Source organism: Neoarius graeffei, chromosome 27, assembly GCF_027579695.1.
Source record: "Neoarius graeffei isolate fNeoGra1 chromosome 27, fNeoGra1.pri, whole genome shotgun sequence".
NCBI lineage: Eukaryota > Metazoa > Chordata > Actinopteri > Siluriformes > Ariidae > Neoarius > Neoarius graeffei.
The window spans coordinates 52,698,765-52,725,560 of NC_083595.1; the positions used below are offsets into that span (position 1 = coordinate 52,698,765).

The following is a 26,796-nucleotide window of genomic DNA, read 5'->3' on the forward strand; positions in this document are numbered from 1 at the left end:
AATTTAAATAACAGAGTCAGCTTTGGCTTTTGATGATAAATACACTGAAACTCCCTATTATTAGTGAATTGAAATTACAGTGTAGTTCTGCGTGTAACTTTTCTTCCCAACCAGTAAACCGTCCGCCCACGGTTCTGCTTCTGTGGAGGAAATACATCAGCCAGAACACAGAACGACAGACCAGAAGTGTGTGTCCTTGTTCCTTGGTTTCCTAAAAAGCACATTTTTTTTTCTAGAATTTGCAACAAAATACAGTCTTGTGAAAAAATAAGTGCATCCCATGGAAAATGTAGACGTTTCTCAACATCATTAAACAAGCAAACATTTGACATTCCTTTCGATACAGCGTCTACAGATAAAGCTGATGAACAAAACAGCGAGGGAAATTCGCTATTTCAAGCATTTCAACAACAAAAATCTCAAGAGATGTAATATTCTTTTGTGGAGAAAGTATGTACACCCTTGGCTTCAGAAGCTTGGACAGTATTTCACCCTTTAAAGAAAATATCTCACAAATAAATAGATTGAGCTAAAAGTTGGTCTTTATGTCTGTCCTTTATATAAAAAAAGCTGCATGTTGAATTTGTTCTTAACGATATAACCACTAAAGTGATGAAAACAGACAGGACTATTTTTTGTCATGGACACCACCATAACTCCATCGTGTGTGATGTCATTTTCCGCGAGCACAGCAGAGGTGTACAAGTGCATGCTATACTAGTGTCAGCGGGGCGAAGTATTCTGTTAGGGATGGTTGGAGACGGATGTAAGTGCAGAAAATCTTTATTATCAAGAAAAGTGCAAACAGTCCAAATTGGCAGGGATATAATCGGTTGAGATAAAGGTCGAGTGAGGCACAAACAGAATATTGTAGACAAAAGCAGGGTCAAAAACGAGGAACAAGAAACAGGAATCAGAAACCAGGAAATCAGCCAGGAAACAAGGCTCAGTAATGTGTCAACAACAACAACGCAATACTTCGCAAAGTAAGTCTGAGTCCTTATTTAGGCGTGCTGATTGCGCCTTAATCCCGTGCAGATGCGTGCCATTTGCGTCATGAGTGAGTCAGTTCGGCGCGCGTGCTGTCGAGAGTGCACCTGAGAGTCGTAATGTTGTGACAACTAGACCATAGTATAATATTATGGTCTAGTGTGACTTCTCGGTCAATTTTTTGCATTTCTTCACGAACAAATTGACCGAGTGATACAGTATTAGAAAAGGAATCAAAATAAAGTAGTGGGAAGTTTATTGTCTTTATTTAAAAAAAAAAAATTTACCTGCTTATCTTCCATCCGTTTGACGCGTGACACGGTATGCTGTCGTGTGGAATCCTACGTCACACAGCACCGCCCTCGTTTGCGTCTCCTAATACAACCCCGATTCCAAAAAAGTTGGGACAAAGTACAAATTGTAAATAAAAACGGAATGCAATAATGTGGAAGTTTCAAAATTCCATATTTTATTCAGAATAGAACATAGATGACATGTCAAATGTTTAAACTGAGAAAATGTATCATTTAAAGAGAAAAATTAGGTGATTTTAAATTTCATGACAACAACCCATCTCAAAAAAGTTGGGACAAGGCCATGTTTACCACTGTGAGACATCCCCTTTTCTCTTTACAACAGTCTGTAAACGTCTGGGGACTGAGGAGACAAGTTGCTCAAGTTTAGGGATAGGAATGTTAACCCATTCTTGTCTAATGTAGGATTCTAGTTGCTCAACTGTCTTAGGTCTTTTTTGTCGTATCTTCCGTTTTATGATGCGCCAAATGTTTTCTATGGGTGAAAGATCTGGACTGCAGGCTGGCCAGTTCAGTACCCGGACCCTTCTTCTACGCAGCCATGATGCTGTAATTGATGCAGTATGTGGTTTGGCATTGTCATGTTGGAAAATGCAAGGTCTTCCCTGAAAGAGACATCGTCTGGATGGGAGCATATGTTGCTCTAGAACCTGGATATACCTTTCAGCATTGATGGTGTCTTTCCAGATGTGTAAGCTGCCCATGCCACACGCACTAATGCAACCCCATACCATCAGAGATGCAGGCTTCTGAACTGAGCACTGATAACAACTTGGGTCGTCCTTCTCCTCTTCAGTCCGAATGACACAGTCTCCCTGATTTCCATAAAGAACTTCAAATTTTGATTCGTCTGACCACAGAACAGTTTTCCACTTTGCCACAGTCCATTTTAAATGAGCCTTGGCCCAGAGAAGACGTCTGTGCTTCTGGATCGTGTTTAGATACGGCTTCTTCTTTGAACTATAGAGTTTTAGCTGGCAACGGCGGATGGCACGGTGAATTGTGTTCACAGATAATGTTCTCTGGAAATATTCCTGAGCCCATTTCGTGATTTCCAATACAGAAGCATGCCTGTATGTGATGCAGTGCCGTCTAAGGGCCCGAAGATCACGGGCACCCGGTATGGTTTTCCGGCCTTGACCCTTACACACAGAGATTCTTCCAGATTCTCTGAATCTTTTGATGATATTATGTACTGTAGATGATGATATGTTCAAACTCTTTGCAATTTTACACTGTCGAACTCCTTTCTGATATTGCTCCACTATTTGTCGGCACAGAATTAGGGGGATTGGTGATCCTCTTCCCATCTTTACTTCTGAGAGCCGCTGCCACTCCAAGATGCTCTTTTTATACCCAGTCATGTTAATGACCTATTGCCAATTGACCTAATGAGTTGCAATTTGGTCCTCCAGCTGTTCCTTTTTTGTACCTTTAACTTTTCCAGCCTCTTATTGCCCCTGTCCCAACTTTTTTGAGATGTGTTGCTGTCATGAAATTTCAAATGAGCCAATATTTGGCATGAAATTTCAAAATGTCTCACTTTCGACATTTGATATGTTGTCTATGTTCTATTGTGAATACAATATCAGTTTTTGAGATTTGTAAATTATTGCATTCTGTTTTTATTTATAATTTGTACTTTGTCCCAACTTTTTTGGAATAGGGGTTGTACATCTCATGTATCTGGCTACTCCAGTATGGCCACGCCCGGAGAAATGGCATAACGGACTGATGTTACAACTTTAACATGTTTTTTAAGCTAAAGTCCACTTATTTTTTCGCCTAGAACATCTTGTATTAATGTATAATGATAGTTCATAACCCCCCCAATTTCAAAATTTCCTGGTTAATCGCTTTAACAGAAATAATTTCTTGTACATGTTTTGTATAATTGTCCACCGGTCTCAGAGATCAGCTTGCTGAAACTTTTGACTGCTCTTCCATGCAAAAGTCCTTCATTCCAAGGGTTTTCTTGCATGTTCTACCCTTTTCAAGTTTCCCCACAACATTTCAATGGGGTTCAAATCTGGGCTTTGATGAAAAAGGCCCTTCCATATCCCTCCATTTCTTCTTCTTGGTGGATTTACTCATGTGCTTAGGATCATTACCTTGTTGAAAGGTCCATCTCTGGTTCAGCTTCAACGTTTGTACAGATGGCCTCATGTTATGGCCTCAGGCACTCTTTGATATGATTCAGAATACATAGTTAAACCAATGAATGCAAGCCTCCGAGTCCCTGAGGCAGCAAAGCAACCCCAAACCATACCATAACATTTCCACCACCACGATTCACAGTTGGTATGAGATTCTTCTCCTGAAAAGCCGTCTTTGGTCTGTCCAGCCAGAGCACGTTATTCCAAAAGGCCTGGTCTTTGCCTACATGTTCATTGGCAAACTGAGGTCTTGCTTTAACGTTCCTTTTGGGCAGTGAAGCCTTTTTCCTGACACGCCTCCCATGCAGGTCAAATTTGTCCCATCTCTTTCTGATTGTAGATGTTTGCACTTTCACACCAACAGTTGCAAGAGTCATCTACAGATCCAGTGATGAAATTCTGGGGTTCTTGGAGACTTCCTTTACCATCAAACAGTCTGCTCTGGGGCTGAATTTGCTGCCAGTCCTGGACAAATTGGTAGTTGTTTGAAATCTACACCACTTGTAGATGATTTTCCTTCCAGATTTATTTCTAATAATTTAAATATCTTTTAAAATCCCTTGCCAGATCCACAGGCATCCACAACCTTTTTTTGGAGGTCCTTAGAGAGCTGTTTAGATCTTGGCATGAGGACACTACACACTTCAATAGCAAAGAGAACACCAGACCCAAGATGTCAGGTTTAAATAAAACGGGTTCCAACTGCACCTCCACCTGCAGGAGGGTCGAATCAGTGGCACCTAATCTGGAACACCTGAGTCAAATGTTATGGATTTGAAAGTGTGATAAATGTAAGGGTGTACTTACTTTTTTTTTGACTGCTTTTTAAAAAATTTAATTTCTGAAAATGATGACAAAATGACAACTTTATGTGTCGTTGTAGGAGTATAATCACCTTTCTCTCTAGGTATTGTATCAAAGAGAGGGAAATATTTGCTTGTTTAAATATACTGAGAATGAAGTCTACAATATCCATGGCAGTGGCGGCTGCTGGTTTTTAAAACAGGGGAAGCCCATTTTACGCATTCATCGTAAAACCTGTAGGCCAGATATCAAAGCATAGAAAGGTGTGCCCCATTAGCATAGTGAACTAGACAACCCCACCTAGTGGCAGAAAGTATTTTTGCTTGTACATTTCATGTTATAGTCTGGCTTGCCAGGCTAGTGCCTCATATCCTTAATCAAAAATATCAAACATCCAAAAATCACTGGCTATTCAACGAAGAGCCTTGAACATCATACCCTGATATGCAACACAGAGTCTTTAACACAACACCCAGCTGTGCAACACATCCTTGAACATCTTCTGCAACACAGTCTGGAAATTCATAACCAGGTAGGCTATGCAACACACAGAACCTTGAATATTATACCCAGGTATAACCTATAACACAGAGCCCACCATTCTCTTAACATTACTGAACAATATACACACTTCAGATTCATGAACATGAACACTATTTATACACAAATTCTGCCCTCCGCTCCTTTTCCAGAAAATGGTCTGTGACCCTGTCATACCAGCTGGTTGTGCTTTCCATAGACTTTACCAATTTCTTTTAGCAGCTAGCACTGCAGATCCCAATAAGGCTCAAGCTAGCCTACAACCAGATTGAACTACAAATGAAATAAACGAGTGAATTCACGAATTATCAAACTGATAGAATGGATGAAAGTTAACAGAGCACAACGAGTAATATTTACATTTATTTACAGAGTAATGTACAGAGACATCAATGAGAAGAACCGTTTATATGAAAAGAAATTCAGACCGCACTTTGGCACACGACTACACTTTCTCGACATCCGCTAGGGACTGATCATGCTTCCGTGTTCCTCGCCGAAGTACCGCCCTCCTCATGTCTTTCAAACACTACCTCCAATAATCCTTTATCGGCCCGGCTTCTTGTCCCTCCCACTGTCTTGTTTAGTCCCAGAGAAGCCCGGCTTCCCTGGAAGTGACGATTTTATTGATTTTAACCAATAACAACTAGCCGGCATTGGCTGTTCAGAGCCATCTCGTAGACTGCAACGGATACCCGGCTGCCAGTCAGTGTTGCCAGATACTGCTGACGTTTTCCATCCCAAAATATGTTCAAAACCCGCCAAAATGCACTTAAAACCGCCCAATCTGGCAACACTGCTGCCAGTCCATAGAGCCCATTGAAATAAGAAAGGTTACAGCCTGGCAGCAAAGGTGATTCTCGTAGCGAACTGCAAGTTCGTCAGACATCACTCAAATAAGTTACAGGATAGTTATGAACATAAATACAATCTTGTGCATATATTATGTTATGCAAGTTATTGTTTTAATGAGAATTCAACGTCGTAGACGCCGCAGTTTGGGGAGAGAATTTTAGGGGAAGCTCGGCTTCCCTTGTTGTCTCTGAGAAATCGCCCCTGATCCATGGGATGTATTTATTTTTTCACATGACTGTATAATGTTAGCTAAATAACATAAGCTAACATTATCAACAGTAGCCAACCCACAACTTGTGTTACAGGTTTAATATACAGTATATATTATATATACGCAAGTGTTTTACTGGGAAATACACCACTAGTATTTTTCATCCGAGCTCCATCTGGGACACGGAAAACCAAAACCAGGACATAAATCTCTCTATGTTACTCATGACGAACTTGATGAATTGTTTTGATAAATTTGGGTACTTTGTGTTTGTGAATGTGTCGATATAATAAACAGAAAAATCACACGCTGGCTTGAAGATGTGAAGTTTATTTTCTTGTGTTGAAAAACTCGCATTTTTCATACAAAATACATCGCAGATCTGAGTGACATATTTAAATAATACTGGCTGGTGTTGAGTGGTCTATCAGATATATTCCATTCAGCTAGTATGATACTGAACGAGTTGAAGACGAGGAGCTGAATGGAATATATCTGATAGACCACGAAAAAAAGCCAGCCGATATTATTATTATACACACACACTCTCTTCATATCAACATTCTCGGAGGCCAACGCTAGCTTACCCACGACTTGGTGCTGTTAGCGCAGCAGTCCAGTTACCTTCCAGCCAGTGTAGTGTTAGCGCAGGCCAACGCTAGCGCAGTCAAGCCGAATATTATTATTATTATTTTCCCTGTGTAATTTACTGAGTTACTTTTAAAATCAACATCAACAGCTACACACAATGGAGTGACCTGGCAGCCAACATTTTCTCAGAATCTTCTGTATTTAATAAAGCAAACTTGGCGGCCATGTTTGTTTACAAATTGTCCCAGTCGCTCGCTAGCGCGGAAGTTTTACGTCTCTGACGTGTGACATCATGTTGTCTTGACAACCATGCAATATCGTAAACCATATTCAACACTCATTCTCCATTGGGTAGAGTAATGTAATACACGTATGATAAGCGATATGCTAACAATATTGCATGCTATCAAACCAAATGAATGAAACCCACTAGAAGGGAATAGAACACGTTTTTATTCCATTGAAAAAGTGTCCTGTATGGATAATAATTCCTGATATTTCACTCCGATGATGTCACTCCCAGTGTTTTCCCGCTGACTAGACGCGCGTTGGCAAAATGGCAAACTGGTTCAAATTCAATTAAAGTCTTTAATTGATTAACTTGGTAGGTTTTTTTTGTGGATGTGTCCATATAATATAAAGAACATTACACAGTGGTACAAAGATATGAAGTTTATTTTCTCATGTTGAAAATATTTCACTCGTTCACTCACTTGTGATGTGTAAATTCACCACTTGAAGATAAACGTCATATCTTCATACAACCATGTAATATCCTCTATATATTAACCATTTTTAATTATTTTTAAAAGATCTGTTGCGTTTGTTGTTTTTGTCAACTTTTTCCTACTTATTTGATCCAATTTATTTTAACTCCTGAACTTTGTTAATTGCTTTGCAGAATTTAAATTTTTTAAGGTAATGTGTTGTGGTAAAGATACACGGCATTGGAACTGTTTCAGGCACCTCTTTTTCTGTGTTACGAAATATTTCAGTTGTAAAAATGTCACATTTGCATTAAATCACATGAATAAAGTTTTTCCTCACTACTAAATTCACCCATCCCCCCTTTGGCACAACATTTCAGTTGGGATCAAACGGGCTTTTTTTGCCTTTTGTACTGTTTTTGCTGTGCAGTCATGCAGTAAACTCGGCTCGTCATGTCCCCAAACTCAACGTTTAGACGGGAGCTTCAGAAGCTCTGTGCCGTGTTAATTACCCTGAGGGTGAGCAGGGTGAGGATGACGAGGGACTGTTGTCTTTTTGATCCAATGAGCCACGACTCCATAACAGTCTGCCATCGCTCGCCAGCAAACCCTTCAAACTGGGGTGCGTTTACTTTCCCACTTCAACCACCATTATGGTTTGTTCACTACGTAGTGATTTTTTTTTTTTTGGTGCCACTAAAATGTGGCCTGGGCACATCAAAGATTTTATACCAATAAAACAATTGTAATGCTGCTTTAAAAAAACAAAAACAAAATTAATTAAATTAACTGTCTTCATTTCAGTGATCTTGATGAATAATACGGAAGTTTTATTTTGGATTTTTCACTTATGGCCCTTTTCCACTACCCTTTTTCAGCTCGCTTCAGCTCACTTCAGCCCGACATGGCTCGCGTTTCGACTACCAAAAAACAGCACGACTCAGCTCGCTTCAGCCCTGCTTAGCCCCTAAAACTCGCACCGTTTTGGAGTGGGGCTGAAGCGAGCCAAACCGAGCCGAGTGAGGCTGGGGGCGTGAGCAGACACTCCCCTGTGCACTGATTGGTGAGGAGGAGTGTCCTCACATGCCCACACACGCCCCGCGAGCACGCTGGGATCTGTAAACACCGTAAACCCGGAAGAATAATAATTACGAATTACGAGAATTTCTGAAGCCTTATGCGCCTCGCCTCATCTATACGCTCTTGCCAGTATCTGTTGGCGTTGTCGGTGACAACAAGCCACAGCACCAAGACCAGCAACACTAACGACTCCATGTCCTCCATGTTTATTGTTTACTATTCGGGTCGTGAGACTACCGCTTAAAAGCTCACTGATGTCACTGTTTGCGCTGCTTAACGACATCACATGACGTCCACCCACTTTCGCTAACTCCACCCAATGTGTCCACCCACTTCCAGCCAGCACGGTTCAGCGCGGTTGTAGTCGAAATGCAACTTCAACAGCCCCACTCAGCTCGACTCAGCCCAACTCAGCACGGCACGGCTCAGCCGTGTTTGTAGTGGAAAAGCGGCATTAGTTGAAAATGAATTAATTTTTGAAACAGAATCTTTATATCTTGCCTTTATTTTAACTTAAAGGCTTTAATAAGCATTAAAATCATCTTAAATTCAAAGAATGATGTTTTAACAGAGTTAAACTGTATACACACTTTTGGTTTAATTTTGTTTTACACATAATGCTCAGAATGAAACAAAACAAAAAGCAAAAAAAAGATGGTCTACTCACGTCAAGAATATTTCCCACCTGTTTATAGTTACACTGAATGTTAACAAAAAAGTTTCTGCTCCAACTTACATTACAGACGCGACAAACCATTGTTCCCTCGCCGGCCTCTCTTATTTCTGTCTTTTGAAGTTAATAAGACAAAACCCCCCCCAAGAAAACAAACAAACAGCTATTTAGCTCATCTGTCCATAACACCGATGATCTGTTCCCATGGCGGCCGTCGTCCACAATTCAGTTAAATCGTATCTCCTCCATCAGTTCTCCACGGATTTCCGTTCCGATTGTTTTGTTTGAAAGAACTCCTCACTCCGCACAAAACTGGGTTGTTGTTTTGTCACATTTTTTGCTAATGAGTTACTAATTAGGCCAAATTAACAAATTTTCCAGGCCTCTCACTAGAACTGTATCTCCTCTCTCATTTCTCATCCGATTCCAGTTCTGATCGATGTTTTGGGTCGATCTTTCCTTGGTGAACAAAATTTAGTCCTTTTGTTGCTGTTCCTGTTGTAAACAGTTTGTCGTGGAGGTTGGTCCTCTCTCTCTCACACTGTCACATTTCTGTTTTGTTTGATGTTTTGGTCGTCATGGTTGTTTTGATGGCAGGCCAGATGAGCGACTATGCCCTTGACGTTCTGGCTACATCATATTATCAAGAATCCTCAAAGTGGAAACTCTTCTCCTGAAGATGTCAGAAAACTTAAAGTTTCCTGATAGAGCGTCACCTCTGACTGTTACACACAATTTTACAATAACGCACGAGATCGAGAGCATTAACAGTATAAACCTGCGCTACTGTCTGAGCTGCTGTTATAGAAAACTAATCAACACCTTCTGACCAATCAGATTGCTCCGAGCTGAAGCTGAAGTGACAAATGCATGTGAAGATCTTTGTGGGTTTTTAGACGTAACAGCGCTTTAATCATGTGGAGTAAAGAATCGTGGATTTCGGACATTGTGTTTGTCTTAAAGGGTGTTAAAGGTGAGGTGCAGCTCTGTGGAGCTTCAGCAACAGTGTAAAGTACTGAGAAATCTTGATAAATGATGCTTGACAGCTGTGTGTGTGTGTCTGTGTGGTGGTGATGATGATGATGGTATCATGACAGGTGAAGTTTTGCACCTCATTTATCAAACTTATACTCGACCTCCTTTTTCATTTCGCTGTCATATATGGCATTCATACGCACCTCCACCCTCCACCCATGTGCTGGGGTAAAACACACCATCTCAGTGGAACATCTCAAAAAGATCTCGTTTACTCACCAAAACTATCTCCTCCTGGACCACTGATAACCATCTGAGCAGGTCATGTCTCTGTCGTTGGTCTGTAATCAGATATTAACATCCACACTCTTTGTTTAAACATCTTTTTGTCTGATGAACTGAGATATCAGAGGTCCTACTTCAATTTTTTTGTCTTGTAGGAACCCTAGAAACTTTCTTAGAACTTCAGGATTATTTCCACTGAGAACCAGGATTGTTTCCTGCGTAGGAATCTTTAGGAACTCACAAACTTTCTTCAGGAATTTAAAATGTGTTTTTACAACAGGATCCTTTTCAAGAACCCAGAAACACTTTTAGGTCAATTTCAACCACAATACCAGGAACTCAAAAAGGAACCTTTTTTATTATGAAAAAACCAAACCAAACCAAACCAAAACAAAACAAAACAAAACCCACCACCCAGAAGCTTGATACATTACACACATTTTCACCACAAAGCCTTTTCAAGAACCAAGGAACCTTTTTTCAAGAACTCCTTGTTTTCCATATTCCATTGCAGGAACATTTTAGGAACTCAGAAACTTTACATTATTTGCATCATAAAACCCTTTCAAGAATCCAGGAACTTTTACAGGAACTCAAAAAATCTTTACTGTATTTCCACAACAGGAACATTTTTTTAAGAAACCCAGAAACTTCAAGCGCATTTCCACCACATAACCTTCTCAAGGATCACAGAACTCGACAAGCTATTCAGAAATATTTGTGGTATTTTTACAGAAGGAAATTTTTAGGAATCAAGAATAGTTAACAGTTATTCCACGAAATCGAGTCGTACATGAGCTGACAACTGACGAGGCACATAGCACCGAGTTGTCTATAATCCATGTATAATGAGATTGAGTGGAATAACTGTTTTATTCTATCCACATTCACTGGATTTTGAGAAACAGAGCATTTTTATTTGTATTTTTTGCAAATTCGATAAAAACTTTATACAAAACGTCTGACAAAATAATTTCTGCTTAGAATGTAAACAAACCGGTGAAATGACAGGAATGAAAAATGAAAAATGTGATAATAATTCTTGAAAAATAAAAGGAGGCATTCTTACCATCAAATACTTTCATTCCATATTTTCTTGCTTTTTTTGTTTGTATTTTTTAGGGTTTCTTCTTCTTCTTTAGGGTTTTTTTTGGTGGTTGGCAAACCAACTTAAAGGTGCATCGCTGCCACCAACTGGGCTGGAGTGTGGAACAGGAGATATTAGGGGGGGACAGGACTATATTCTTTTAGTGATTTCTGTTTCTTTTCGATATTTCATCACAATTTTTGAGGTTTTGTTTCCGAGTAGAGTTTTTATTTTGTCCTCGGTTGGTTCAGCAACACGTTCCGCCATTTTGTTTTTCTCTACTCACGGTATATGAGCTGATAGCCTAGTAGTAGAGTAGCCAATCAGAGCACACGATTGCTCATATCCAGTGAATGTGGAGAGAATAAACACTTATTTGCTGAAGGTGAAGTGAATATCAGTGAATAATAAGCGAGACAAAGTCATTGTTACTATTCACTGATATTCACTGAGCCTGAGGCAGATAATTGTTTTAGTATAAATACACAGGGGATTATTTTAAAAAGTAATTTAAAGCAGTTTGTAAATGTAATAACTTTGTGGCGCAGACTTGTGTCACTGATCTACGTCAAGTCACATAAAATACTTTGTTTTGAAATCAATAAAATAAATCACAATCCCACCTTACCTTTGAATAGTTTTAGACCAAATTTCGTGGCATATTTAGTGCTTTTAGGAACAGCGTTTTCTTTCTTTCATCATTTGTAATTTTCCTCACTTACGAAGTGATTGGCCGCCATTTTGACGAATCGCTTGAAGTGATTATCGAGAAATAAATAGTCCGAATTTCTTGACCAATCAGCATGTGCACTTTTCTATAATCACCTGCATATTTATACAAATTTCTGATATTTTAAAATTAAATTTAAACCCGTTTTTACTACAGGAACTGTTTCAGGAGCTGAGAAACGTTCTCGAGAAATTTTGGGCACACTTTAGGTGCTTGTCCAGAGTTACTCCCTTTCTACCAGCGTGAACCAGGTGCGAGTTCTGGGCTGGTGCGGAGTTGTGAATGTTCTAAAAAACAGTTTGCTTTTCAGTGAGCAAGAGAGCCACAAGAGAACCATATCACTGTCACTGCTTCTTCTAGCAGCGCTATCGTTAACCACAACAACAACAACGGACTACTGGATTAGACAGACGAGACCCTATACTAGCTGTTTGTTTTTTTTGTTTTTTAAATGGTGGTCACGGAGTTTTCATTGGTCTTCTTGATCACGATAATCCCTCCCCCAACCCCTGCTGTTCTGTGTTCTAGACCTGCAAAGTCAAGTCAAGTTTATTTGTATAGCGCTTTTAACAATAGACATTGTCGCTAAGCAGCTTTACAGAATTTGAATGACTTAAAACATGAGCCAGTTTTATCCCTAATCTATCCCCAATGATGAAGCCTGTGGCGACGGTGGCAAGGAAAAACTCCCTCAGACAACACGAGGAAGAAACCTCGAGAGGAACCAGACTCAAAAGGGAACCCATCCTCATTTGGGTGATAACAGACAACGTGATCGTACCATTAACAGTTTTAACATGAAGTCAGTTTCGTTGATGTTATAAACTCTTCATTGATGGAAACTTGAGTGCAAAACTGTTCATGACAACTGCAGTCCTAAAGTTAGCAAGTCAACTGTAGTCCTCAGCCATAAAAACATTACTGTAAGAGTCCAGAGCGTCCTCCAGGTGTGACTTTCAGCTGTCCACATGGGGCCGTCCTCCACAGGAGCGATGCGATGAGACTCCGACCAGACACAGGGCATCAGGATGGATCAGGCAGGTCTGAGGAGCAGGTCTGCATCTCAGAATTGACATGTAACTCAAAAAGTGTTGGTGCTGCTCTTATATCAGTTTTCCTGGCTGAGAGTCGGTTCTTTGGCACCGGCTCTGGTATTGCCTCGGTGGAAAATAGCTATGAGGACCCAGTGCTGATTCTCAGGAACCTCTTCAGTTTATTCGTGGGTAACTTTGTGCACACAAGGAACAATCGAAGCAGGACCTGCCTGACTCAACACTGCCAGTTGGTCAAAATGCATGACCAGTGACACAACTCAAGTCTCTGGAACGTTTTTCTGAAAACTAAAGTAAAGAAACTACTTAATGTTGAACTCTATGCTTTTCATTTTAAACTTGCTGACAAAATTACAAGGACATTGATTTCTTCCGCCTCGGAAACTCGATTTCCTTCCCCAAGTGGAGGTGGATGACAATCATCCTCCTGCCTTCTTTAAGTTTAACACCATGTCTAAATGATAGTGTTTTATGTTCAGACGCAGCTTTTGAAACCAGTGTGATCAATAAAAAAAAACCTGGTTAGCATGACAACACTGCTGTAAATAGTCTTATACATGGAGGTGGGTGTGGCATGATGTAATTGATTATCAATTTTTCTTCATTTAAATCATTATTTTTAGGTATCATCCAGCCTTCGTTTCTATTGAATCAAGTTTTCAGCTGAAACATGTCCGAGATGTTCTTGAGCATGAGCAAGAACGTAGCAGAAATGTGCCATGATGCGATTTCACACCTCAAACTCATCTCATCTCATTATCTGTAGCCACTTTATCCTGTTCTACAGGGTCGCAGGCGAGCTGGAGCCTATCCCAGCTGACTACGGGTAAAAGGCGGGGTACACCCTGGACAAGTCGCCAGGTCATCACAGGGCTGACACATAGACACAGACAACCATTCACACTCACATTCACACCTACGCTCAATTTAGAGTCACCAGTTAACCTAACCTGCATGTCTTTGGACTGTGGGGGAAACCGGAGCACCCGGAGGAAACCCACGCGGACACGGGGAGAACATGCAAACTCCGCACAGAAAGGCCCTCGCCGGCCACGGGGCTCGAACCCAGGACCTTCTTGCTGTGAGGCGACAGCACTAACCACTACACCACCATGCCGCCCTCACCTCAAACTCATTTGACAGATTTTGCCTGACTGATCAAATCGATTTGGTCCCGCTATGTGTTTTCTTTAACTTTATGAGCGCATGACTTCCCGTGTTAGCCGGTGAAGTAAGGAATGCCTGGAATGTCACTTCCTCTTTGATCTTTACGTCTCGACTCTGATCTGTATTTTCATGTTTTTTTTAGCTGAGGTCTGGTCTGTGAGAAAAATCAGTTTCCTTCAAGGATCAGTAAAGTATCAATCAATCAGTCATCAGGTCTGATCTGTTTTTTAATTTCTCTCTGTGCTCTACAGTCGGGTCTGATCCGGATGTCGAGTGAGGAGTTCTTCATCACCCCTCTACCCAAACATTTGGCACTGGAGCACAACTACAGCGCCCTTGCTGGACACCATCCACACGTCATTTACAAACGCTCAGCAGAACGGCACGTCCACGGGGACAGAACAGATCAATCGGACGAACATCACCATCACCACCATCACCATCGTCATGACTACCAGCACGGGAGGTTTCAGAGGCAACACTTCTGTGGGCGCCGCAAGCAATGTATGTAAGGACACTTTCTCCTTTTTCTATTTCGCTCCGACTGCAGAAGAACTCGCTAACAACATCCATGACTAGCTAAAAAAAATATATTGCTGTTGAACACAGAGTGATATGAGATGAGACTCCTGGTTCAGGAATATTTAGGTGAAAAATCTTTGACTTCAAATTTGATGGTCTCAAGTTTGTGGATTTAATTGTGGACTGGAGCTTCAGGGAGAAACAAGTGATCAAATCCGATCTGATAACAGTGGACCTCAGGGGGGTGGGGGGTTATTCTGTCTGATTGATTCTGGTTGTACAAGACAGCCTAAGAACATTATAGCTTTCAGATGTCTGTCTGTCTGTCTGCCTGCCTATTTATATATATTCAGCTATCAGTCTCTCTGTCTCTCGTCTGTCTGTCACTTTCTCTTTCTAACTTTGCCACTCTATATTCGTGTTTGTCCATCGGTCTGTCCATCACTTTTCACTCTCTCGCTTTCCCACTAAAACCTCTATGATGATCCAGTAGAAGGCAACAGGAAACCACTGCTGTAATTCTTTGCTCAAAACTTTGATGGCTGGAAGAAACGTCATCCGAGTGGCCACGTCACTGCAGTGATATGCCACATAAAGATAGAGAGAGCTTGCCAACTCTGTCTGTCTGCCTGCTGACTTTCTCTCGAAAGTCTGCATCTGGCTGTAAACAATGGCTGCCCTGATAGCGTTCCATTGTTAAGCCTGTCTGTCTGAGTGCCTGTCTGTCTGACTGCCTGTTCATGTCAGACTTCCTTTCGTCTTGTAGGAAATGGAGCAAATGCTGGACGTTAAATGTGTCTTTGAAGTCAATCTGCCCTCAGTAGAGTAAAACCAAACCTTTCTCATTCGCATGTCTGTGACGGTTTTCACTCGACTCAGTCATTTTGAAATGTAAAGCAGTGAATGATGAACTAATTAACATCGTACTTCCACGTAAACAAGGATCTTCATCACGTCGACTCAGGGAGAGTTTCTCGTCATTCAGTAGATGAATTGAAGAATGAAAGGAAACAGCTGCTGAAGTGAATATTTCCTGTTTGCTTGATCCACCACTGAGCAGCAGAGTTTATTTTATCTGTCTGTCTCCATCTATATGATGTATTTGGCTATGTACTTATCTGTCTGTCTGTCTATCTCTCTGTCTGTTGCTTCACTGTCTGGCTCTGGCTCTTGTCCCTCTGTCTGTCTCTCTGTCTCTGTTGTCGCTTCACAGTTTAGCAGTGAAAATATAATTTTTTTTTTAAATTTTGTGTGGATTATAAATAAACACTCAAGAAAACTTTTGTACTTTTATTTATTTGCTGCTTGATTTACAGAGTCTGTCTGTCTGTCTGTCTCCTTCCCTCTGCCTGCCTGCCTGCCTCTGTCCATCTTCCTGTCCAGCCATTCTGTCTGTCTGTCTGTTGCTTCACTCTCCGGCTCTGGCTCTTGTCCCTCTGTCTGTCTGTCTCTGTTGCTTTTCTCTTTATGGCAGTGTCTCTTTATCTTTCTATCCATCTTCCTGTCTGTGTTGCTGTCTGTCTGTCTTTGTGTGTCTCCGTGTGTCTTTCTGCCTCTGCCTGTGTGTGTGTATTTACTTGTTGCTTTCTTACCTTCTCTGTGTCACGTTTCTCTTTTCTCTCTCTTCCTGTCTCCATTTCTTTTTATCAGTTTGTCTCTCGCTCTATCTACAGTATGTGTCGATCTATTTATCTCTCTCTCTCGTTCCTGGGGTACAGACACTCCTAAGCCCCCTGCAGAGGATCAGTTCGTGATGCCTGATGAGTTCGAGTCTGCGGCTCGGATAAAGCGATCACTGATCTCATCTAATAAAGTCGGAGCTCTGAATGTGGAAACTCTGGTGGTGGCTGACAGGAAGATGGTGGAGAAACACGGGCAGGAAAACGTCACCACCTACATCCTCACCATCATGAACATGGTGAGAGGAGACCAGCCTTCATCTCTCTCTTACACAGACACACACGCCCCCAAGCCATCATGTCAATTATCATTATGATTATGAAGGAATGAAGATGTTGTGTAAAGCCTTGGTGTGTGTGTGTTGGTTCTTATCAGGTCTCCAGCCTGTTTAAAGACGGCACCATCGGTACCGATATTAACATTGTGCTGGTGAGCCTTCTCCTGCTCGAGGAAGAGCCAGTAAGATGGAGTTCATTTGAGTCTGATGTTTGTGACGATGCAGTAACTGACAGATCGTTTACACGCTGCGTCAGAACTGAAGAAGGACTTCATGTGGAAACGTACCTTAAATTACAATCCACAGAAATCTGAAAAAATGCAGAGTGTAAATCTGACTGTAGCTTCACAGTTCAGCAGTGAAAAGAGATTTTTTGTGTGTGGATTATAAATAAACGCTCCAGGAAAACCTTTGCATTTTTATTTATTTGCTGTTTGATTTAGAGTCAGTCAGTCAGTCTGTCTGCCTCATTCTGTCTGTCTGTCTCCCACCCTCTGTCTGCCTGCCTTTCTGTCTGTCTCCCTCCCACCCTCTGTCTGCCTGCCTTTCTGTCTGCCTATCTATCTCCCTCCATCTGTCTGTCTGCCTGTCTGTCTCCCTCCCACCCTCTGTCTGCCTATCTATCTCCCTCCATCTGTCTGTCTGCCTGTCTGTCTCCCTCCCTCTGCCTGCCTGTCTTCCTCTCTGTCTCCATTTGTCTGCTGTCTTTCTCTCTGTCTCTCCATTTATTTTGTTCTGCCTGACAGTCCCAATGTCTGTCCATCTTCCTCCTTCTGTCTGTCTTTCTGTCTCTCCATCTCTTTCTGTCTGTCTCCCATACATCACATAAAATAAAAGATGAAAGGGGTAATGGAGTAATTTCATTTTTCTGTTTTGTTCACTAATCTCTGTCTAATCTCTCCTTAATCTCCATCTTACACATTCTCTCTCTCTCTCTCAGCTGGGTCTCTCCATCTCTCACCACGCGGATCAGACCCTAAACAGTTTCTGTCAATGGCAATCGGGGCTGATGGGTAAAAACGGAAAGAGACATGATCACGCTGTTCTCCTCACAGGCCTCGATATCTGCTCATGGAAGAATGAACCATGTGACACGCTGGGTAAGCAGTTCCTAACACAAACTAACACACTGTTTATATCACAACGTCAGGCAAACTGACTCCGCCCCTGTCTATGCCCTGTAGGCTTCGCCCCCATCAGTGGGATGTGCAGTAAATATCGCAGCTGCACCATAAATGAAGACACCGGGCTGGGCCTCGCCTTCACCATCGCACATGAGTCAGGGCACAAGTACGTCCACACACACACACACACACACACTAGTAGTAGTAAAGTGGGCGTGACCTATTTCCCTGAGCTGTAATTAAGGGGGTGTGGCCTCTCTGCCTGAGTCGTAGGAGGTGTGGCTACTGTTGTAGTAAAAGGGGTGTGGCCTCTCTGCCTGATTCTTAGTGAAAGGGTCATGGCTTCTGCGCCTGAAGTGAAAACGGGGTGTGGACACTGTGCCCGAGTTTTAATCAAGCGGGTGTGTCCTATGCTTGAGAACTGGAGTAAATTGGGTGTGGCCTCTGTATCTGAGTACTAGTAATGTAGGTGCGGCCTCTGTGCTGGAGAACCCTAGTATATGGAGAGAGGCCTCTGTGTCTGAGAGAAAACAGGGTGTGGCCTCAGTGTTTGTGTTCTGGTCAAGTGGGTGTGGCCTCTGTACCCATCTATTTGAGTTAAAGGTGTGTGGCCTCTGTGCTTGAGAATTCTAGTAAATGGGGAGTGGCCTCAATTTGAGTTCTTTTACGGGGTGTGGTCTCTGTGCCGAAGATCACAGAGGGTAAAGAGGGTGGAGTCACTCTGCTTGAGAATCCTAATAAGGGAGTGTGGCCTTGACCATGCTTTCTTTTTGGCAAAAAATAAGTCAGAAATATATAAAATGAGTCTGAATCAGACTGAATCAAACAAACAAACAAACAAACAAACAACACCTGAACATAAACCTCTTGGATCAGACACACAGGCTCCAGAATGAAGCCAGACCTCATCAACACATCCATCATTACCTCATCATCCTCATCCTCATCCTGAAGAGGAAACCTCAAGCAGCACCGCAGGCTTCGGGCTTCTGTTTGTGTTTCCACGGAGATAAAAGGAAGTGTGTAAGTGACAGGAGGTCACTGATTCGCTGCTTTTCCCTCGGAGATTGTGAGGAGCTCGGTGTGAACTGCTGCTGAGGTCCATCACTGCTGATGGGATCATCACGTCTCTCTGAGAAAAGGAGCTGTTTCAGGAATGTCTAAAACGGTTTCAGGGCAAAAATGAAAGCCCATCATCTTCAAACTGTTTAGCGCTGACAAGCCAAGCTGATTTCACATTTCACTTGTCAGGAGCTTGCAGGTGAAATACGAGGAGGAACATAAAAAAAAATGTAGTTAAGAATAAACACAGAAGCCACATGTCCTGATACTGGATATTATTTATTTTAGGATTGTTGAATGAAAGGGAAAGAAATTGACCTCCTAAAATGGAGTGCCTCAGGGGTGGGTTAGAGGTCCCATTACATTCCAGAAAATAGAATCTGAGAAAAAAAAGCTAAAAACTTGTGAGAGTGAGATGTTTTTTTTTGTTCTCTCAAGTTTCCAAGAATGTTCATTAAAAGTCTTTCTTCAAACAAACGAAATGTAATATTGCAGACACACCTCGAGTTTGTGGTGTTCATCTGTCTTCGGTACCTGTTTGATCTTTATCCAGGTGAACTGTGAGCTCAATTATTTAATGGTTTATATTTTGAGAAACTATTGTGGGTGGATACAAAGAGAAATAATGATGGGAGCTGGAGGAACTTGGATTAAATAGAAATTAATTTTTTTCTCCATTCTCGAAGGGTTTATACACACCGGGGGCATTTTTTTTAATGCAGATAATTCGTATGTCTATGTATTTTTTTGAACTGTTGTTCCTGATATGAGGACTTTCACACACAATGTGAAAAGTGACACTTTTTCCAGAACAAGGTCAATTTTTATGAGCTTTCGCACCATGAATAAACGCATCAACCAATCACACTGCATGGAACAGATGTCACGTGGTGATTTAGGAGACAGTGTTAGACTCTTGCCCTTCTTGGTTACCTGCTATAGCCTGGATAGATAGATAGATAGATAGATAGATAGATAGATAGATAGATAGATAGATAGATAGATAGATAGATAGATAGATAGATAGATGTGTGTGTGTGTGTGAGAGAGAGAGAGATTTATAACTTCTCAGGAGCTTTTCAGTGAGACTGATTTTAGACATCGTTGTGTAAAACATGGCTGTTATGACACACAGAGTAAAGCAGAGTTAAACGTGGACTTTTTGTTCACTGATGATTCCTCCGGAACAGGAAATAATCACTAAAACACTGTTGTTGTTTTTTTCCCCTCTAAGATTGTTGATTTAAGGCTGTGATGTAATTTCAATTATTTCAGTGATGATCTTGTGAATAATCTGAGTTGTAATGATCACTGGGTCTCCAATCCACAGAAAACAAACCGGTGTGTTTGCACCATTTTTCTTGATCAAGACGGCACTGAGCCGATATCCATCATCAGAATCGGGTCGATACGCGAGTAAACATGGTGGATTGGATATCAGATCCCGTAACACCTGAATTGGAAAAGAATTTTGTTTTCAGAACTGAAAATGTTGTTTCAATAGGATGAGACTTGACTGTTTTTAATTTTGTAAGGACTGATTTTGTTGGATTTGTGCTTTATACTGAGAATATTTATTATATTTACATTTAACACCAGTGATTTTATGTGATAAGGGGCGGCACGGTGGTGTAGTGGTTAGCACTGTCGCCTCGCAGCAAGAAGGTTCTGGGTTCGAGTCCCATGGCCGGTGAGGGCCTTTCTGTGCGGAGTTTGCATGTTCTCCCCGTGTCCGCGTGGGTTTCCTCCGGGTGCTCCGGTTTCCCCCACAGTCCAAAGACATGCGGTTAGGTTAACTGGTGACTCTAAATTGTCCAAAGACATGAATGGTTGTGTTCCAAGCCCCGCAATGGGAGGGGTGAGGCAGGAAGGACATCTTGTGTAAAACTATGCTCCAATTAATACGAACCCCGACCTGGCAACAGTGCTGGAGATGATGATGATGATTTGATAAACTATAGTTTAACTGTGAAGTGCTTCAGTAAACAAAACAAAAAACGTTTAAAGACTTCATAGTTTTTAAGTAAACCGATATCAGACGTGTCTCGTAGAAGTGGTTGGAATCGTGCCATTTCTAATTCTTGAGCTTTAATCTCATTAAAACATGATAGGTATTTAGCAGAAGCTCTTATCCAGAGCGATGTACAACATGCCCAGAGCAGCCTGGGGAGCAGGTGGGCTTCGGTGCCTTGATCAAGGTCATTTTAGCTATTCCTGCCGGTCCGGGGAACCGAACCGGCAAACTTAGCTGCTTCTTTAACCATTAGGCCACGGCTTCCCCACCTGGCTTGACGGACACATAGGCCACGTTTACTGTGGCATTTACTGTGAGTTCTCCCAATTCTGTGTGGCCAGAGTTGGGAGTTTTTTTCTACTTACGATATATGAGCTGGGAGTGTACGCTGGTGTGTTTGTTGGCTGCCGCTGCTCACCGGTCTGCTGTTTGTTTTTTTCTGTTATGTCTGCACTTCTTTTAACTTGACGACCGGATCTGAGTGGATTATCTTGTTATTACGGATTTCTGACTTGCTTTGGATTAAACCTTCTACCATCTACTACATACTAAATCGGACTAACCTGCAATCCTGCAAGTAATCTCTCACCCGGGGCTCCAGCATCTCCAGCCTAACTCGAGCCCTCTCTGCTGTGATCATTGCAGATCTTTCCCGGCGTATGTGTGTGTAAGTTTCACCTTCCTCACTGCTGTACGCTAGGCTGACCATAGCATCTAAATCAGAGTTGGGAGTTTCCCCTGCCTCCACTGATTGACCTTACTGTTAGCCTATCTGTAGGATCAGGCAGTTGGCCTATCAAGGTTTTTCAAACTTGGCTGTCGAGCTCCGCTGGTTTTAGCCTGGAGATCCATGGAGAGTTAAAATGCGTCTTCTACCTGCTATTAGCGTCCTCGTCATTCTTAGGACTCTGTGGATTATTATTGCTGCCTGCGACCCCCACACTGCGTCGCATCTCATGATGGATTTATCATACTCTACTGCTGAACTGTTGAATCTCAACTCATCCTCTCTCCGTCTACCGGCTGGTGTCCACAAACTATGCGTCACGTTGGGCATCGCTTGTCAGCAGCCCCGGTATGTGCACCGGGGCTGCTGTCGTAAATTCATCAAGCATTCCTCTCAAATTGACGGTGCCATCCCCAGCCTCCTCTCCTCTCGCTCGTCGACTAGGCGACATGTAGAGGCTGGCATAAACCTCCAAAATCTCATTCTGCTGCCGTCACCATCTACTGCTACTCAAGCAGCCCCCATTCCAGTTCACTGGACTCTTCGCCCCCCTGTCAAAACACGCTGCTCAAGTGATGGAATGAACTTGGCGAATCTTCGCCCATTAAGCTTTTATTGGACAATCTCATCTAAACAGACATTGCAGCCACCACCGGTTAAATTTGCTGTAATAAATGCTAGGTCTGTAGCAAATAAGACCTTTATCCTCAATGATTTTATTACATCCCGAAAGCTGGACTTTCTTTTTATAACTGAAACATGGCTTAGGGTTGGTGATTTGTTCTCCTTTGTTGAATTATGTCCTCCCCACTGTGGCTTTTTAAACTCTCCCAGGGTTTCAGGTCGTGGTGGTGGTCTGGCAACAGTGTTTAATAAGTCGTACAAGTGTAGGTTTCTGCCCACTCATACTTACTCTGCTTTTGAAGTTCAGCTGTTACTGGTTAATGCACACTCCCCAATTTTATGTGCTCTGGTGTATAGAGCCCCGAAAGCCAGTAGCAGTTTCTTACAAGAGTTTTCTGACCTCCTGTCCTTTATGGCCTCTCGCTCTGAGAAATTACTGATTTTGGGAGATTTCAACATTCATATTTGCTGTCCCACCAAGCCGATAATAAATTAATTTTTAAATCTCATTGATTCCTTCAATCTAACTCAGTCAGTTTCTGGCCCCACACATCTGAGAGGTCACACACTGGACCTGGTCCTGTCACTGGGTCTTTGTATTGCAAATGTTGATATCACTAACACTGCTGTGTCTGACCATTTCTTGATAGAGCTTGAGTCTTGGTGGCCCTCCCTCCCCCTTCCCTCTCCTCAACCCTATCACCTTGCCCGTTCCATTAATTATGCCACAACCTCACATTTTTCTGACCTCTTTGAGCTCACTCTCCCCTTTCATCCTCCTGATCCTTTTTCCTGTATGGACATAGAAGAACTGGTTTCTCTTTTTAATTGGTCCTGCTCCTATACCTTGGATCAGATAGCCCCTTTAAAATTAAAATGGCCCAAGACCAATATCACCACACCCTGGCTAAATGACTCCACTTGTGCCCTCCGTCGAGCCTGTAGAAGGGCAGAGTGAAAGTGGAAACAAGATAAACTCCAAGTCTCCTTTGAAATCTTCCAACAGCATTTAAAGCTCTATCAACTCTCTGTTAAGGAAGCAAAGGCTGATTATTTTGCTCAGTTGATCAACACCCAGGCTCACGGGCCTAGGGTACTTTTTAAAACAATAAATTCATTCCTTAACCCTGCTGTAAACCCTGCTGACACATCAATTACCTGTGAGGAATTTTTAGACTTCTTCATTGAAAAATTGACCAAATCAGATTTAAAGTGCCATTCCACCATTGGATGTATTCTTCGGCATAAAATACAATATATTTTATGACAACATGACTAGGCAGAGAAATCTTTTAGCTTCAAAATGATATATCAAACATAATTTTTTGACAACGACAAGTATATTAATTTTGCGACCAAAGTCACCTACCCTTTTAATTTCCGCGCAGTAGTGAAACGTGACGTCATTGGCAGGTTCCCCTTCTTGTGTACCACGTCACGTGTGACGTGGCACAGATTATCAGCAATGGCGGATAGAACGTGATTTCCACTTGTCGATTGCTGTGCCGATATTCACCATCGACCGTCTCTTTTGGGCATCACTTGCTATTTTCCTTCGCTTCTTTTCCGAAGCTGACAATCGCATTCTATCTGCCATTGCTGATAATCTGTGCCACGTCACACGTGACGTGGTACACAAGAAGGGGAACCTGCCGATAACATCACGTTTCACTACCGCGCGGAAATTAAAAGGGTAGGTGACTTTGGTCGCAAAATTAATATACTTGTCGTTGTCAAAAAATTATGTTTGATATATCATTTTGAAGCTAAAAGATTTCTCTGTCTAGTCATGTTGTCATAAAATACAGTGGTGCTTGAAAGTTTGTGAACCCTTGAGAATTTTCTATATTTCTGCATAAATATGACCTAAAACATCATCAGATTTTCACACAAGTCCTAAAAGTAGATAAAGAGAACCCAGTTAAACAAATGAGACAAAAATATACTTGGTCATTTATTTATTGAGGAAAATGATCTAATATTACATATCTGTGAGTGGCAAAAGTATGTGAACCTCTAGGATTAGCAGTTAATTTGAAGGTGAAATTCGAGTCAGGTGTTTTCAATCAATGGGATGACAATCAGGTGTGAGTGGGCACCCTGTTTTATTTAAAGAACAGGGATTTATCAAAATCTGATCTTCACAACACATGTTTGTGGAAGTGTATCATGGCACATACAAAGGAGATTTCTGAGGACCTCAGAAAAAGCGTTGTTGATGCTCATCAGGCTGGAAAAGGTTACAAAACCATCTCTAAAGAGTTTGGACTCCACCAATCTACAGTCAGACAGATTGTGTACAAATGGAGGAAATTCAAGACCATTGTTATCCTCCCCAGGAGTGGTCGACCAACAAAGATCACTCCAAGAGCAAGGCGTGTAATAGTCGTCGAGGTCACAAAGGACCCCAGGGTAACTTCTAAGCAACTGAAGGCCTCTCTCACATTGGCTAATGTTAATATTCATGACTCCACCATCAGGAGAACATTGAACAACAATGGTGTGCATGGCAGGGTTGCAAGGAGAAAGCCACTGCTCTCCAAAAAGAACATTGCTGCTTGTCTGCAGTTTGCTAAAGATCACGTGGACAAGCCAGAAGGCTATTGGAAAAATGTTTTGTGGACGGATGAGACCAAAATAGAACTTTTTGGTTTAAATGAGAAGCGTTATGTTTGGAGAAAGGAAAACACTGCATTCCAGCATAAGAACCTTATCCCATCTGTGAAACATGGTGGTGGTAGTATCATGGTTTGGGCCTATTTTGCTGCATCTGGGCTAGGAGGGCTTGCCATCATTGATGGAAGAATGAATTCTGAATTATACCATCTCATCTCATCTCATCTCATTATCTCTAGCCGCTTTATCCTTCTACAGGGTCGCAGGCAAGCTGGAGCCTATCCCAGCTGACTACGGGCGAAAGGCGGGGTACACCCTGGACAAGTCGCCAGGTCATCACAGGGCTTGAATTATACCAGTGAATTCTAAAAGAAAATGTCAGGACATCTGTCCATGAACTGAATCTCAAGAGACGGTGGGTCATGCAGCAAGACAACGACCCGAAGCACACAAGTCGTTCTACCAAAGAATGGTTAAAGAAGAATAAAGTGAATGTTTTGGAATGGCCAAGTCAAAGTCCTGACCTTAATCCAATGGAAATGTTGTGGAAGGACCTGAAGCGAGCAGTTCATGTGAGGAAACCCACCAACATCCCAGAGTTGAAGCTGTTCTGTACGGAGGAACGGGCTAAAATTCCTCCAAGCTGGTGTGCAGGACTGATCAACAGTTACGGCAAACGTTTAGTTGCAGTTATTGCTGCACAAGGGGGTCACACCAGATACTGAAAGCAAAGGTTCACATACTTTTGCCACTCACAGATATGTAATATTGGATCATTTTCCTCAATAAATAAATGACCAAGTATAATATTTTTTTCTCATTTGTTTAACTGGATTCTCTTTATCTACTTTTAGGACTTGTGTGAAAATCTGATGATGTTTTAGGTCATATTTATGCAGAAGTATAGAAAATTCTAAAGGGTTCACAAACTTTCAAGCACCACTGTATATTGTATTTTATGCCAAAAAATACATCCAATGGTGGAATGGCACTTTAATATCTCACCTGTAAACTCCGCTCTACCAGAGACTCTTGAGCCAGTCAGCCCCTTTCAGCTGTTCTCTCTGGTGTCCTCCTCTCAGCTGTCTGATATAGTGTCTCAGTTGAAGCCTTCCTTTTGTCCTTCTGACATCATGCCCTCTCGACTCTTCAAGGACGTTCTTAGTACACTCTGCCTCATTATACTAGCTATTGTAAACTGCTCCCTATCTAATGGTATTGTCCCCTCTAGCTTTAAGCATGCAGTAGTCCAGCCTCTGTTAAAAAAGCCCAGTCTGGACTCCAATGACCCCCAAAATTTTAGACCCATCTCTAAACTACCATTTTTCTCTAAGATTTTAGAAAAACAACTTGAACATTTTGGATAAATTTCAGTCAGGCTTCAGAGCCCTTCACAGCACAGAGTCTGCCTTACTTAAAATGCATAATGACATCTTGCTCGCCGTAGACTCTGGTTCATGTGCCATCCTTCTCCTGCTTGCCCTCAGTGCTGCATTTGACACTACAGACCACAATTGGTGCGCCTACATGACAAAGTAGGACTGCAAGGCCCAGTTCTGAACTGGTTTAGGTCCTATTTGGAGGACAGAACCTTTTGTGTTAAAGTAGGCAACCAGTCTTCCTCCACTGCTGCAAGTAAATATGGTGTCCCCAAGGATCCATTCTAGGCCCCCTGCTCTTCTCCCTTTACATGCTGCCCCTGGGCTCTATCCTCGAGAAGCATAACATTCAATACCACTGCTATGCCGATGATACACGGCTCTACCTGCCCTTCACTCCAAATTGTACTTCCACCCTCAACAAACTGCTTAGCTGTCTTGAGGATATTAAATCTTGGATGGCATGCAACTTTTTGCAACTTAATGAAAGCAAAACTGAAATCATTCTATTTGGCTCCTCCTCCTCTGTCGCTAGCCTTGGTAAGGCACTTGGT

The 26,796-nt window shown here is 42.0% G+C and overlaps 1 protein-coding gene across 1 annotated transcript in view; it reads left to right on the plus strand.

The window, feature by feature from the left end:
* The window catches only part of adamts18 (ADAM metallopeptidase with thrombospondin type 1 motif, 18), a 95,582-nt gene that overhangs the window by 25,158 nt on the left and 43,628 nt on the right, over positions 1-26,796 (plus strand). The window contains exons 4-8 of the mRNA XM_060911222.1: positions 14,469-14,721; positions 16,458-16,657; positions 16,795-16,878; positions 17,637-17,796; positions 17,881-17,986. Coding sequence (XP_060767205.1) covers positions 14,469-14,721; positions 16,458-16,657; positions 16,795-16,878; positions 17,637-17,796; positions 17,881-17,986 — 803 coding nt within the window. The remainder of the gene's footprint in view (positions 1-14,468; positions 14,722-16,457; positions 16,658-16,794; positions 16,879-17,636; positions 17,797-17,880; positions 17,987-26,796) is intronic.